The sequence below is a fragment of the Martes martes genome, assembly GCF_963455335.1.
Source record: "Martes martes genome assembly, chromosome: 6".
In the NCBI taxonomy this organism is placed as follows: domain Eukaryota; kingdom Metazoa; phylum Chordata; class Mammalia; order Carnivora; family Mustelidae; genus Martes; species Martes martes.
Window position 1 is genome coordinate 14271967 of NC_137893.1, and position 15381 is coordinate 14287347.

The 15381-nt window shown below is 37.2% G+C and overlaps 1 protein-coding gene across 1 annotated transcript in view; it reads left to right on the forward strand.

The window, feature by feature from the left end:
• Positions 1–15381, forward strand: part of SYNE1 (spectrin repeat containing nuclear envelope protein 1) — a gene marked incomplete at its 5' end in the record, with an annotated part of 469383 nt that overhangs the window by 103700 nt on the left and 350302 nt on the right. Inside the window, 3 exons of the mRNA XM_080806008.1 lie at positions 4643–4738; positions 8594–8677; positions 15021–15113. Coding sequence (XP_080662134.1) covers positions 4643–4738; positions 8594–8677; positions 15021–15113 — 273 coding nt within the window. The remainder of the gene's footprint in view (positions 1–4642; positions 4739–8593; positions 8678–15020; positions 15114–15381) is intronic.

A 15381-nucleotide genomic window follows, 5' to 3' on the forward strand; every position in this document is an offset into this window, starting at 1 on the left:
GGTGCAGCCACTTTGGAGAACAGTGTGGAGATTCCTCAAGAAATTAAAAATAGAACTTCCCTATGACCCTGTAATTGCACTACTGGGTATTTACCCCGAAGATTCAGATGTAGTGAAAAGAAGGGCCATCTATACCCCAATGTTTATAGCAGCAATGGCCACAGTTGCCAAACTGTAGAAAAAACCAAGATGCCCTTCAACGGACGAATGGATAAAGAAGATGTGGTCCATATACACTATGGAGTATTATGCCTCCATCAGAAAGGATGAATACCCAACTTTTGTAGCAACTGGTAGAGATTATGCTGAGTGAAATAAGTCAAGCAGAGAGAGTCAATTATCATATGGTTTCACTTATTTGTGGAGCATAACAAATAACATGGAGGACATGGGGAGATGGAGAGGAGAAGGGAGTTGAGGGAAATTGGAAGGGGAGATGAACCATGAGAGACTATGGACTCTGAAAAACAACCTGAGGGTTTTGAAGGGGCGGGGGGTGGGAGGTTGGGGGAGCCAGGTGGTGGGTACTATGGAGGGCACGTATTGCATGGAGCACTGGGTGTAGTGCATAAACAACAAATTCTGTTACACTGAAAAGAAAGAAATAAAAAAAATATTGCACCAAAGAAAGATGAATGATAAAAAAGATAAATGATTAAAGGTAAATGGTAAAAAATGATAATTGTAGTTTTGAAAAGTGCCTGATAAGATTTCTGCCTAGTGCTTAAAACTGAAAATGGGTAGGCAATAGGAACAAAAGCACATTATTTTTGTTATTCCATTAAGTCAGGCTCCAATTAGTTACTTTCATTCCCAACCCTTTCTTTTGGCTGCCAGTACCATGACCTGAATCCTGCCAAAGTATTCAGATTGGTGCTGTAAATATTTATATATGTGACAAGAAAGACTTTTTACCTGAAGTTTCTTTATTAAAACATTGTTCCAAAAATAACTGTGATATAGTCAAAATAGTAAAGGTCTCCTCTATTTGATCATTTGCTCTATGTAAACAATTCTTTATGCAAAATGGAAGAGCAAAACTTGTCCAATAATCCCTAGAATGTTTTTATTCTGATGTATTTTTTGATAAGTGTTTTGTTAATTTTGTACAATATTTACATTATATGCAATTGGATAGAGCTTATAAAAATAAATGAAGATCATTCTCTATTATTCATTTTTGCCAGCTCTTTACAGTGAGTCTGGCCAGAAGTTTATTATTCCCCCTCTTTTACTAGTTAAGTTAAAAAATTGATTACATCATGCGTGGTCCTATAATTTGGTGTGTTGAAAATATGTTACCTGTGCATTACAAATTGAATTGATATAAACATTTTTTAACATTTTTATTTTAAGGAGAAATATTTTCTCCCAATTTCTATTTAGACTGGTAATAGCCATCAGTTTACATATCTTTACTTTGTGCAGGAGGACACTGGTGGAAAAATTTCCAGAAGCAACTCATATTTCCTATAAAAAGAGAAATTCTGCATCATGATCTTATTTCTGTGTATCTCTAAGATTCCCAAAGATATTTGCAAATAAGCATCCCAAATCTCTGTTGAGTGTGATTCACTCACCATTTACATGATTATTGCCAACTAGTGCTAAGCACTGTGACTGGTATTAGGTATATAATGATATATCCAACTTCTTTATCTTCAAGAAGCCGCCCCATGATCTGAATTCCTGGAGACACAGATTTGCAAATAACCAACTGTAATGCAACAGGATCATTCTAATCTGAACAATATATTTAGGGCAAAAGAGGTGATTTAATTCTAGTTGGAAAACTGAAAAAGATTACGTATGATGAGCTGAGTCATGAAAATTGAGCAGGAATTTACTAAGCAGAGAAAGAGGGAAGTGAGGGTATTCTAGGTATCTGTTCTTGAAATAAAAACCATCTTCCCTTCTTTATCATGCAGACGGGAAACTTCAATCATTCCTTAAGCAAATACTTAATGAGTTCTTACTGTGAATAAGATACTCAAAAACAAGATATTCTGTGTTGAGCTGTAGTCTGATTGCCTGGAAACGAGAACTTTTTCTTTACCCTTTATATATGTACCACATTTTAAGAGCCATTAATATGCACATGGGGCTACAAAGATAATTTTTTTAATTGCATTTATTCATTTATTCAGTGAGTCATTCCACCAACATTACATATTGAGTGCCTGTCATTTACCTGGACAGAAGGATTCAAGAGTTATGTGTATCCAGATAACATTCTGTGGAGCACAGAGGATTGATCTTGGTGATGGCCACAGTCAGAAAGAAAGGAGAGAGAGGAGGAAAAGAGGCTTGTGAACAAGGCAGACTGATCAAAGAGGTTTGGGGAAGAATAGTTGAAGGAGAGGTTGGTCTCAGCAGTCCACACAGAGAGGCTGATGAGCCGAGTTGCTCAGTGGTCACTGCTGACCCGACGGTTGTGTCCACAAGCCTGTGTAGAAGCAACTGGTGGCAGGGGAAGGAAGACTGTTGGGCAGCCGTAGATTGGATAGGAGAAACGTGAGGGGCAGAAGGGGTTCACAAGAAAATGGTCTTCAAAGTGGCAGAGATGAGTTTGTGTTTAAAGGCAGAATGGGAGCTGCCTGGGCGGCTCAGTCGGTCGAGCATCCAAATCTTGGTTTTGGTTCAGGTCATGATCTCAGGGTTGTGAGATCAAGCCCCAGACTCAGTGTGGAGTCAGCTTGGGACTCTCCCTCTCCTTCTGCCCCTCTCCCTACTCCCTACACTCTCTCTCTCTCTCTCATGCACAATCTCAAATAAATAAATAAATCTTAAAAACAAAAGAAAACAAAGGCAGAATGAATGAATGGATGTGACTTGGTTTTTTGTATCAAATTTCTTGGAATTTTTATCGTTTCGAGAAAATTCCCTGCTTTGTTTTATTTTCTTTATATATTTTCAGGTTAACACAGTAGAAGAAAAACTTCTTTTGCATTTGTTCACTGAATATATCACATATTTATTAACTTTTTCCTCATTGTTATGCTGCATTTATATTGCTAGGATACAAATGGACATTTTGCATGATAAAGAGGCTATATTTTTAATGATTACATAGAACCAATACAATAATTTTGATTCTTATCACACTGAATAGTTTTCATTGTAGCTCACTAATAATTTTATTTACATGCTAAGAATATAAAGTCATTATTACATTTTTGCTCTATTAATAATAAGCAGGGTGAATAGTGGAATATAAAAGAGAATGCTTGAAAATGAAAATTCTGTTATTTTTGAACATGTATTTCACAGCATGAGAACAAAATGTATTCAGCTGTTCATTTTATAAAGAGAGAAAATGCATTTAAAATTAGAATTGTGCCATTCGGAGACCGTAATTCATGCGGTTATAGGAGAAATATAAATGCTCCCTATCAGTGGATAGAGAAAAAAAGTCTCATTTCAATAAAACATTTGGTGATTAAATATCTCTACATAGAACTTTTCCTGTCTTTTTTCTTTTTTAGAAAGAAAGACAATTGGATAAAGTCAGAAATATAGCATTAGGCTTTTAACATGATTCAGTGAGAACCAGGAAACTGTAGAGCTTGAACCCAGGTAATGAATGGAAGAACTCTCATTCTGTGAGACATCTGAAGACATCAATCCTCCACTGACCATGAACAATAGCATCATTACTTCTTTCCCTCCTCCCTCCCTCCCTTTCTTTCTTTCTTTCTTTCTTTTTCTTTCTTTTAAGAGAAAGCGAGCACAAGCAGGGAGAGCAGCCAGCAGAGGGAGAAGCAGAACCCATGTGGGGCTCCATCCCAGAACCCTGGGATCATGACCTGAGCCAAAGGCAGACGCTTACCCCTCTGAGCCACCCAGGTGCCCCTCTTCCCTTTCCTCTGAGCTAACAGAGACCTTAATTCAAGGTTTGACCAAGCCTACTACATAGGTATTTTAGTGATCTTTATTAAAAAAAAAAAAAAAATACCCTCCATGAACGGAGAATGGGCTTTGACTTATTTTTCCAGTAGTGGTGATGGATTCGTACTGATCAGTCTGTAATCTTGCACTTATGATCCTCGGGGTTCAACGCCACGTTCTGAGAGAAGCTGAGCTGGATTTGTCAGGCTGTGAGACAGGACATGGCCAGCTGACCCGCGGGAGATTCAAACTGCAGCCCTAGTTGTGCTAGCAGTGCTCCCACAGCTGGCCACTGAGCTAAGGAGGTTGCTGTGGCAAAAACAGGCTCCGGTAAGCCGTGGTAAGGTACTCGCCCACAGTGAGGTTCGGAGGTGGATAGTTTATCTGGGGCACCTCCTCTTCCGTGTTTAGGCCCTGCGTTAAGGTCTCTTTTATCTTTTATGTTGATGGTGACTTCTTTTCCTTCTCTTACCCCATAACATCTCTTTGACCCTTGCAAAAATTCCTTTATAGAAAGAAGCGGGTATGTATACGAAAGTCCAAGCATTAAGTATCCTGAGGTTTTTGAGTAAGTTTCTCTCCAAAGGTTTGTTTTCTCCTATGAGTGGTATTTGCCAATCATATCCAAAATAAATAATTTATGTATTTAGAAATTGTTCCTACAGATTTCACAAAAATGAGTAGCAAATGTATGACAGAGAGAGAAGCAGTTTTTGCATTTATTCTTTTTTTTTTTGTTTTTTTAATCTTCCAGCGGAAACCCCCACTGGCGGTAGATGATCTTTTTGAAGACATGAAAGACGGTGTCAAGCTCCTTGCTCTTCTGGAGGTTCTCTCTGGGCAGAAACTGGTAAGGACTTTTCCTGTGACCACACTTGTCAAATTGTTCCCCTTTGGAATTTGGGGGTGTGGAGTTGGGAGTGGAAAGGGTGCTGTCCCTGTAAGACAAAGTTCTCTCCTTGTAGTTGGTAATACCCTAGACACACTAGCCTATCAGTCACTTCTGGGAGCTGAGAACACATTCCCTTTCGCATCCTGACACGCCTTTAGTGGATCTGAAACATTCTATATCAGAGTGGCTACCTGAGAAGGCAGAGTAAGAAAACTTCATCAGTAATCTGTCCTGTTCAACTTCTGGCTCTGTGTGGCATCCAGGACAATGACTTGCAGATTAACACTACCTTGGCTCATAGTGTCTGCTTTCCATTTGGGAAGGAATGTTGGTCCGTAACTGTGCAGTATTTATGTAGCTGTTTGTTGAAAATTAAGTTGGAAATCAGAATGACATTCTCCGTACACTTGTGGACATCCTCCATCGTCAATCATGTGTCACAGGATCAGCTTGGTTTTAGGTGCAGTAGAACCAGCCAAGTGAGAAAAAAAACACATTGACAGTGAACTACAGAATGTCTTTTTCTACATTACTTAATAATAAAGTACAGACAGCCCCCAACTTACAGTGGTTCAACTTCATGACTTTTTGACTTCGCGGTGGTGTGAAAACAGGACACATTCAGTAAAAACCATACTTGGAATTTTGAATTTGGGTCTTTTCTTGGGCTAGTGACACACAGGATGGTCCTGTCTCAGCATGCTGAGCAGTGGTGGGGGCCACAGCTCCCAGTGAGCCACGTGATCGTGAGGGTAAAGAGCCAAGACACTTGCAACCATTCTGTACCCACAGACATTCCTGTTTTTCGCTTTCAGTACCGTATTGAATAAATTACGTGAAATATTAAACACTCCATTACAAGGTATGTTATATGAGATGATTTTGCCCAAACACAGGTGAATGTAAGTGGTCTGAGCACGTTTCAAGTGAGCTAGGTGAAGCTGTGATGTGCGGTAGGTTAGATGTACTAAATGCATTTTTGGTTTGCAGTATGTCCAACGTAAAATAAGCTTATTGGGATAGAACCCCGATATAAGTTGAGGAAGATCTGTATTTCATTCTTCTGGCTTATCTTTTATTATTTCAGAGTAGTAGAGAGGTAAGTAGTTTGCAAAGATGAACTACTTATAAATGCTGTCTGTCATAATTACAAAAAGATACCTAGGAATTAATCTTCAAAATATTGTCTAGCATGTTAGACACAGAGTCCAAAATTGGGAGTACTCATCTTTTCTTTATCTACTGCTTCTTGGCAACAGCTACACCATCATTATTACTTGGGTAATTGAGTTTTTTAAGTGTTTTTGCCTAAACATCAATTTCCAGTTAATTTTGTGCAGAGTCCTCAGAATAGCTTTTGTAAAAGAGTTTGTTGGAAAATTACAAACTGATGATAACTTTGTGTAAATCATTTATCTAATAGGATGCATATTGTGGTGGATGCTTTCAGCTCCCCTTGTGACATCTCAGCTTGCCTCCTTCTTCAGCCAGTGAGATTTCAGACAGTGGAGGACACTGTAGCAGCACCTTGCCTCAGGTCCTGTTAACAGGTCTCTAGGATTCCATTCTCTTGGCTTTTATCAAAGGCACAAGTTGCTCAAGGCAGCCCTGAACTATGGGAGGGTTAGTGATCCCTAAGGACCTTCAACCAATGGAGATGGGAGCCCATGAAGAAGTGCTCAGCCTGCAATTTGTAGGAGGGACAATTCTGTGACATATTTTACATGTATCTTATGGAGTGCTTGGATCCCCAGCAGGACTGAGGCCCAGTTGCTCACAGTGGGAACTCTCAAGAGCACTTTCCTTCTTCCCTGTCTCACTCTCCATACATCTCCTCACTCTTACTACCTGGAGTCACCTCCCCGATAAACTACATGCACCCAAGACCTTGTCTCAGACTCTGCTTTGGGGAAATCAAACCAAACCCATATGAAAAGCTAATTTTCAATATACAAGTATATGCATGAGCTGAATAAACTGGATTAGCATCCAGATGTGGGAGTCATTGAACTGAAATATATACAGCCTTGGTTTCCAGATATAATTGGCCATCTTTATATATCTTCCTGAATTAAGCTATTTACTAGAAGGTTAAAGGAACCTTTGTTATAATTCAGTTGGGTATTAAAGAGGTATATCCTTCCGTATCAGTATAATTTTGCCAGTGTACTTGACCAACGAAGTACAGAAATCTTGATGGGCATTTAATTGCCAATCTAGATGATTATAGAAAAAGTAAATATTTAAAAAAAAAGTAAATATTTTTACATAAGAGTCTTACTTCTGTTTAAGTGCCATACTCATTCAGACATAGAATTATAAGTCCTTGAAGCTAGAAGAAATTTCGAAAAGAATCTCAGCATTCTTACTTAGTGGGTAAGAAAACTGAGACATGCAATGGCAATTTCCAATTTAACCTTTCTTACTTATTTCTGGGAGCCCTTCAAGATTCTGAATTACATGAAATGAGATTACTCTGAAATTATAAATAAACCTTTAAATGTTTTTTTTTTTTAAACTTTGTGCATGTCATTATGGTCCAGGACCACATTAACATGAGAAGTATCATTTGAAGGAATGAGTATCCTAGGCATCTTTTTAGAGCTTTCAAAGGGAGAATGTGGGTAAGACCATTTCTCTCAGGGGTGTTAATACTATTCAGGAATTCTATAATATCTCATAAATAGAACTCTATTAAGAACACTATGCTTAACATCAGGGTTCACGTAGCCTGGGATTCTGACTCTGACCGCTGTCATGTGGGAAATGTAACCAAATGGGTTAGTGTCCTTGCACTGCCAGCATCTCTTGAGAAATCTCTATGATTTTATTTAAAGTCTTAGGGTATTTTTAATTTTTTAATTACTGTTCTTAGATTTCTCTACATTCTTTGATTATTATTTGTGGAACATTTACTCTTTAAATGAATCAGGGGTTATATATCTTTAATTGCCCATAAATATAGGAACACTAAATTTAATTTGCACTTAGGATTTTTTTTTAAGAATATGATGAATTGTCATTGAAAAATTAGAATAAGAGTAGCAATATGAAAGAGTTAAGGACTTCAGAGAAACTTACTTCTTACCCATTTGGTTAACCCTCTCCTTTAAAAACTCCTTTAACAGGTGCGCCTGGGTGGCTAAGTGGGTTGAGCCTCTGCCTTCAGCTCAGGTCATGATCTCAGGGTCCTGGGATCAAGCCCCGCATCAGGCTCTCTGCTCGGCGGGGAGCCTGCTTCCCCCTCCCTCTCTGCCTGCCTCTCTGCCTACTTGTGATCTCTCTCTCTCTGTCAAATAAATAAATAAAATCTTTAAAAACAAACAAACAAAAAACTCCTTAATACTTTGCATTCAGCAGAAGCCTAACAATCCACTTGAGAGTGCACAATAAAAGAAAGCGAAACACCAATTCAAAAAGATATATGCAACCCCGTGCTCATTGCAGCTTGATTTACAATAACCACATGCACACATGCACCAAGAGCACTTTTCATATAAGTGTTTCCTCACATGTAAGGAGGGACAGTCTCAGTAGGCAACACGGGAATTTTGCAAATTTCTGCTCTTGGCCTACAGAAACCTGACAGGCAGGTATATCAACAGATGAGCTGGGAATGAGTGTTTGTTGAGTAAATTAGTGTACCTTCCAGCTGCTGTGGGGATAATGCTCCTTTGTGTATCTACTAAACTTTAGAGAAATTGATGTTGTTCTTGAATATTCTTCAAGTCTATTTTTAATCCATTTAAATTCATTTTATAATTATATTTTTAATGTGTGCATTTTTTTATTCCTATTCCTTCCTGTTTATAGCCTTGTGAACAAGGACGTCGTATGAAGCGAATCCATGCTGTGGCCAATATTGGCACGGCACTCAAGTTCCTTGAAGGAAGGAAGGTAAGAAACAAAGCAAAACACCTTTTTAAACAAGAAGGTGTGGGCATACTGATGTTTTTCAAGTTGGCTGTGCAGTAAAAACACTGCATGTAAATTATACAGTGAGACATTCAATACTATTGTAAAATAATTCTAGATTTACAGAAAAGTGGCAAAAAATGGCAGATTTCCTGTCTATACTTTGGGCAGCTTCCTGTAATGTGAGGAACTTACATACCTAGTACGTGTTTGTGTGTGTGTGTGTATGTGTGTACACACACATATATACATACATATAATTGTGCTATACACATAGCACAATTATTAAAGAAGGAATTTAAAATTGGTGTGGTGCCATTCATTAAAGCATAGACATTAGTCTAATTTCATCCATTTTTCCACTAATGTCTTACTTCTCTCCAGGATCCAATCCAGTAACGCACCTTGCCTTTAATTGTTGTGGCTCCTTGGTCTCTTCCACTCTATGACTTTGTCTTTCCTTGTCCTCCATGACCTTGATAATAGCTGCCGGTCAGTTGTTTTTGCACAATGTCTCTCAGTTTGGTTTTGTTTGCTGTTTCCTCAAGATGAGATTGAGATTATTTATACATTTGTGGCAAGAATTCCAAGGAAATGATATTGTATTCTCAGGGCATCATGTTAATGGATCTAGGATTGCTAAGTCTTGTTGCTGGTGATGTTAACCTCAATCACTTGGCAAGGTTTTCTGCTGTGTTTTTTTAAGATCAAGTTACTATTTTTTCCTCTATAGATGAGAAATAACTTAGGGGAGATAACTGATATTAGGCTGATATTCTGCTTCTCGGCAAACTTTGCTTACTGTTTAGCATTGAATGCCTTCGGTAATTATTTCTGTGGTGTTTGCCTAATGGTGATTTTGTGTTTCCCTCAGTCCTTTCACATGTATTAATTGAAATTGCTCTGTGAGTAAAGGTTGTCCTCCCCCCCATTTGTTTATTTATTCAGCTATTTATTTTGGCATGGACTTATTCTATAATTATAATCCAATTATTATTATTATCCATTAATAATAGTAATACTCAAATTGTTCTAGCTTTGGCCACTGAGAGTTCTTTCAGACTGGCTCCTATACTTTTTTAATATGGCCCCATTCTTTTTCAGGCATTTCCTCATTTTCTGGAACTACAGCTTTTCCACATTTATATTTTCCCTGCCCCCGTTCTGAAATCAACCACTTCCCTAAGCAAGCTTTGTTCTTTTATTAGTGAGCGACATTTGGGTGCTAGGTGTGCTCATTGCTACTGAAGTTTCATTGCCCCCAGGCCCTCTCAACAGACAGATCTAGAAAATATGAATGTTTATTAATCCAGGTATATGCATATATGTTTTCTCTGTCTCCCCCTGCCTCCCTTCTGTGTGTGTGTGTGTGTGTGTGTGTGTAAACCATGAGTTTCAACTGATGCTTCTGATTCTAGTCCAATACCGCAAGGTTCGTTAATGGTCTTCCATGCTTATTTGTTTCGGTTTTCTCTGACAGTGAGACACCTAGGTCTCATCTCTAATGCATTCACCCATTTTTAAATCCAAGTATAGACATAAAATTACTTAAGACTTGCTCATCACACCCCTGTGAGAAACAGATTTACTCACTGGAGAACCGTGTGTATGTATAGGTCTTTTGGTCTTTAGTATTACAGCATTCAGTCAAAAAGTCTATTCCAAATTTACTTGTTACTTTTGTTCTTTTTCACTCCCTTCAGTGTGATTATGTTAGTCTTTTGTAATAGAGTTAGGTACCAAGGTATATTCAGTTTTCAGTAATGCCTTCTCTCACACACACACATTCTAGTTGGTATTGATTATTATTCTTATTTTTATTTTGGGGAGTGAGACATTATGTTTCCAAGAGTAAACGTTATGCTTAGAGAAGGCACCCCCTCGTTATCTTTACTATTCCATTCTCATCTTTCTTCCTTCCGTTCACTCTCTCATCTTAGGGAACCTGTCTCTAGCTTCTAATTTATTCTGCCAACTTTTTTTGGGCATAAATTAGCAGATGTATTTTCATACACCCTCTTTTTTTTTTTTTTTTTTTTTACATGAAGGGTAACATCCTATAATACATTCCTGTACTTTGCTTTTCTCATTTAGTAGTACATCCTGGAAATCTTTCAGATCAGTTCATGGAGATCCTCCTCATTCATTTTCATAGCTGCATTCATTATCTGGATGTGCCAGAGTTCATTCAACCACTCTTTTATGCGTGGGCATTTAGGTTGTTTCTAGTATTTTTCAAACACAGTGATGCAATTAATGGCTGTCCAACATACTTTCACACTATTAGAAGGGAATTTTCTGGGTGAATTCCTAAAAGTGTGATAGCAGGGTCAAAAGTGTGTATGTGATTTGTTAGGTATTGCCACGTTTCCTTGCAAACCAGTTGCACCAACTGACTTATATTTAGCCTTTTCCCAACTTGTGGGAATTCAGGTGTCTGTGGCAATACCAAAACCACCTTTACAAATGGATCTCTAGATACCCCTAGGAAATAGAATGATTCAACTATTTCCTTCAAAATCTATATACACTAAATTCATTTATTTACTACCCAAATGCAAATATGAATACTTTCCATACAACAGGAACTCTAGAAAATACAAAAATACTTGAATCTGTTCATTAAATAATTTATATGTTGATTAGTTGATAGTACAATGAAACAATGTAAAGTCCAGTCAGTTGTGCAGACTCTGTGCCAAAGGGAGATTCTGAACATTATGATGGTGTAGAAAAATGAGATTAGCTTCTTACAGAATATTGGACATAGTTTCCAGATCATTAATATCATTATTAATGGAGTGTTCCTCTTCTTCTAGATTCCTCCGTGAGTTTTTCATAGAAAGCTGAAAAAGCCATGTTGAACAAGATATTTATAGTCTTCCAGGTCATTGGGTCTCCCATTTTTACCTATAACTATAGTGTCCTGCTTTGTTCTGAGCTATCTTTCATTGGCTAGAATATAAAAATAAAATTCCTCTTGCTAATGTCTTGGGGAAAATTTAAGGGCTTAACCTATAAAGGCATTGTTTGCAAAAAAGACCAAAGAATCTTCTTTTCACAGAGGACTTGTTTTACACAAGATCATTTTCACAGAACAGCCCTAAGTAATAAAATTTGACTGTGGGGAGGAATGAGTTTTTTTAAGGCTCTTTAGCACCCACCTTATCATCTAAGAACTTATATCTCAAACGTATTTTCAGGAATTTATTTTTGGCCTTTGGACTTAATTTGTCCTCATTTAGATTTTTTTTTCTTTAGGTAATAGCAAATCAATTTAGTCCTTGAATTCTGGCTTGACATAAGGAATAATGAGGGCAGTCCCCAAATTTTACCAGGGAAAACCCTACCATTGTGTTTGTTTTCCACTTGTTTACAGGCAACTGAAAAAAGCATACATTAGTACCTGATAGGAACCATGTAAGTGTGATTCTAATGAGTAGATACAGTACCATTTCTACCAGTTCCTTTCCCCAGGGAGGTATCACGTGAGTCATTCCAAACAGTAACACAAGGAGCCAACCACTGACCACCTTTCCTAAAACTTCCCTTAGTGTAACAAGCAACATAAATTTAGGTTCCTGTAAAGTCAGATAGGTAATCTTAAAGATGAAGTGAGTTTGAGGCTAATTATGGAAACAGGAGAATTGAGCAAGTTTTGTGCCCTGTCCGGAAGATGGAAGCGAACATTCAGTTCTAGCTATAGTTGCCTCAGTGAAATGCAAGCACAGGGATCCCAGATTTTCCAATTAAACAAGAGAAGTCAGCAATCTGGATTTTTATTAAAATCTAATTATTTATTTAAGTAATTTATTAAGTAATGCAGGTAGTTGGCTGCCTGTATCACTGGCTAGAATGCCTTACTCTACACCTCACCGTAGAGAGCAACTAGTATAAAGTGGCAATGCATCCATTCGTTAAGCTTTCCAATTTCTAATTTCCAGCTAGGAATCTGAAGTTTTAATTTTAATTTTTTTTGAAATTTATTCCCAAATAGTTGGAATATTTTTTGGAAGTATCTGTGGGCCTTCTATTAGTCTGTTATGGCTACCGTAGCATTACCACAGACTGGACGGCTTCAATAACAGAAATTTATTTTTTCACAGTTCTGGAGGCTGGAGGTTTAACATAAGGTACCAGCAGAGTTGGTTTCTTTGTCTCTTCCTGCTTGCAGATAGGCACTTACTCACTGTGTCCTCTTGTGGCCTTTCCTCTGTGTGAGTGTGAAGAGAGAGAGAAAGAGCTTTGGTATCTCTTCTTCTCATAAGAACATCAGTTCTATTGGATTAGGGCCCACTCTTAGTACCTCATTTGACTTTAATTACCTCCTTAAAGGTCCTGTCTCTAAATATGGTCACACTAGGGGTTAGGGCCTCAACATGTGAATTTGGGGGAAATACACATCTGTCCATATGGGCCTCTAGCTTGCAAAATCAAATTTCCCGAGATTCCCTGGGCCATACACAGTTGTCTGGTACAGGATTCTCGAACACTGACATGCATCAGAATAAAAAAAAAGACCTAGAGATTTTGCTAAAGCAGATTCTTGAGCTGTACCCCCAAGGTCAGCAGGTCAAAGGTGGGGTTAATCAATGTGATCCCATTCTCTTTCTGGTTCCTGGGAATTCTTCATTCTCTTTGAATGTCTCTATTGCCCATTACACACTCCTAAGCTATTAAGAATTTAATAGGATAAGTTCCATAAGCCCAATAAGAATAAATTCCATAATCCCATTATGGAACACACAGTTTTTAAGAGAAAAAATAATTATGAAAAGCATTTCTTCTTCAGAAGTTGAGCAAAATAGCTTCAGGTTCTAGCAAAAGTTCAATATGTTAACTTCATAGTGCATTTGGAGCTGGATTGAGGTAGAAAATTCTACTTATCATTTTTAAAAAGAAAGATGTATAAGGAAAGATAAATAATCTGCCATTTATGGAATGCATTAATCTTCTGGTTATTAGCATGTATTATATATCTGTGCCCTGTGGATACTAAAATGGATAGAAAATTCTGGAGAAGCTGCAAACCAGAGTAATCAAAATGATTTTGGACATTGCAATAGGTTCTGTCATAAAAGGTTTAAAAAAATGTGATGTTCTTTGTTTTCCACACACATACATTATTTGTCTCATGTTGTGCTAGGTTTAAAAAAAATAGGCACATAAGCTTGTAATCTATGAATTTCTCAATTTTTTCCCCTGTCTCTAAACCTGATGGATGAATTTCATTCATAGGTATATTTCAAATTATTTACTGTGATTTTTGTGCTAATTTTTACTCTGCTCATAAATTTAAACTGGTTATTCCAGAGTAAAGTATTTGTGGGATGATTTTTGCGCCTGATTTAACCATTTACAAACTCCTGAACTTTATTATTAATAACACAAGGTTTTAAATCTTGTCTGAGAACTGTTGAGCTAGAAATCTAAGGATTACTTTATTTTTTTTTCTACTTTGTTTAAGGATTATTGAAAGGATGGTGAGCAGTTGTTAATCGTATTTTTTTGAGAATGGCTAAGATAGACGTCCATTTTGCTGGAACTTAGAAAATAACAGTTTTAATAGTTAGGAAGGCATTAAAATAAATAATTAGAGACAACTGTAGACAGGTTAACATCTATCCATTTGAATGCTCAAAAGTCAGGAACTAAACCCTAATGGTCTCTTCTACTTTATTATTTCTTGCTTTCTTTTGTCTTTACAATGTATTCCCCAAATCTTGTTCTAAATTTACTACCTACATTTTTATTCCCTTTGAACAAATATCTCTGATTTTGAAAAAAATATTTATGTATGTATATCATCTTCTCCCTTTGTTTTTCATGTCAGTCCATGTACAGAGGATCACCGGTTAGTACAAATTTTAGAATTTTTAACTCCTGACTTTTATAGGTAAAAGAGAACATAAGTTTCATGCTATTTGGTAACAAACTTCAAAGTAAGTGCATTTTCTTAAACTACTCATCACAGTTTCTTTTAAGTTCCAGTCGACTTCTAAATGTAAAAAAATAACCTTTTTTTCCCTGTGTGGTGTTTTGTTGGTAATTCCCTGCATGATGTCATATTTTTTCAACTTTAAACAATTTTTTGAAATTCATTCTATGGATGTTTTTGTTGTGTGCACCTAATGAATGCTCCTGAAATTTCCACTGAAACCATGTATTTGTTTGTTTTGATGGCTCACCCAACTTACTCTTGTGTATCACTATAGAGGCATGACCAAATTGTCCAACTGATGTCTAATAAAGCGCTAATAATTGCATAATTAGGTGGCCTATAATCTTCTAGTACATTACTAGTACAGTTTTTCTTTTTAAACAGATTAAATTAGTCAACATTAACTCCACTGATATAGCTGACGGCCGACCATCAATAGTTCTCGGATTGATGTGGACCATTATTCTATATTTCCAGGTATTGTACTATATAGCTCCCTTTTCAGTTGATGTAATGTCATGGATGGAGGTAGTGGTGGAAATTTTAGTAGTACTCTCATTTGCCCTACCTTTGGGGTTGATTCTCAAGTGAGCAGAAACTTGACTTTCCCATATACATTGTTTTTTGTTAGCAGAAAAATTTCCTCTTCTTCCCTGCAAAGATGTTATATAGGGAACTCTGCCAGAGAACTGTGACATCGATACTTAATCTGAAAAGTGAGCAGGGCACAATGGAGATGAAATAT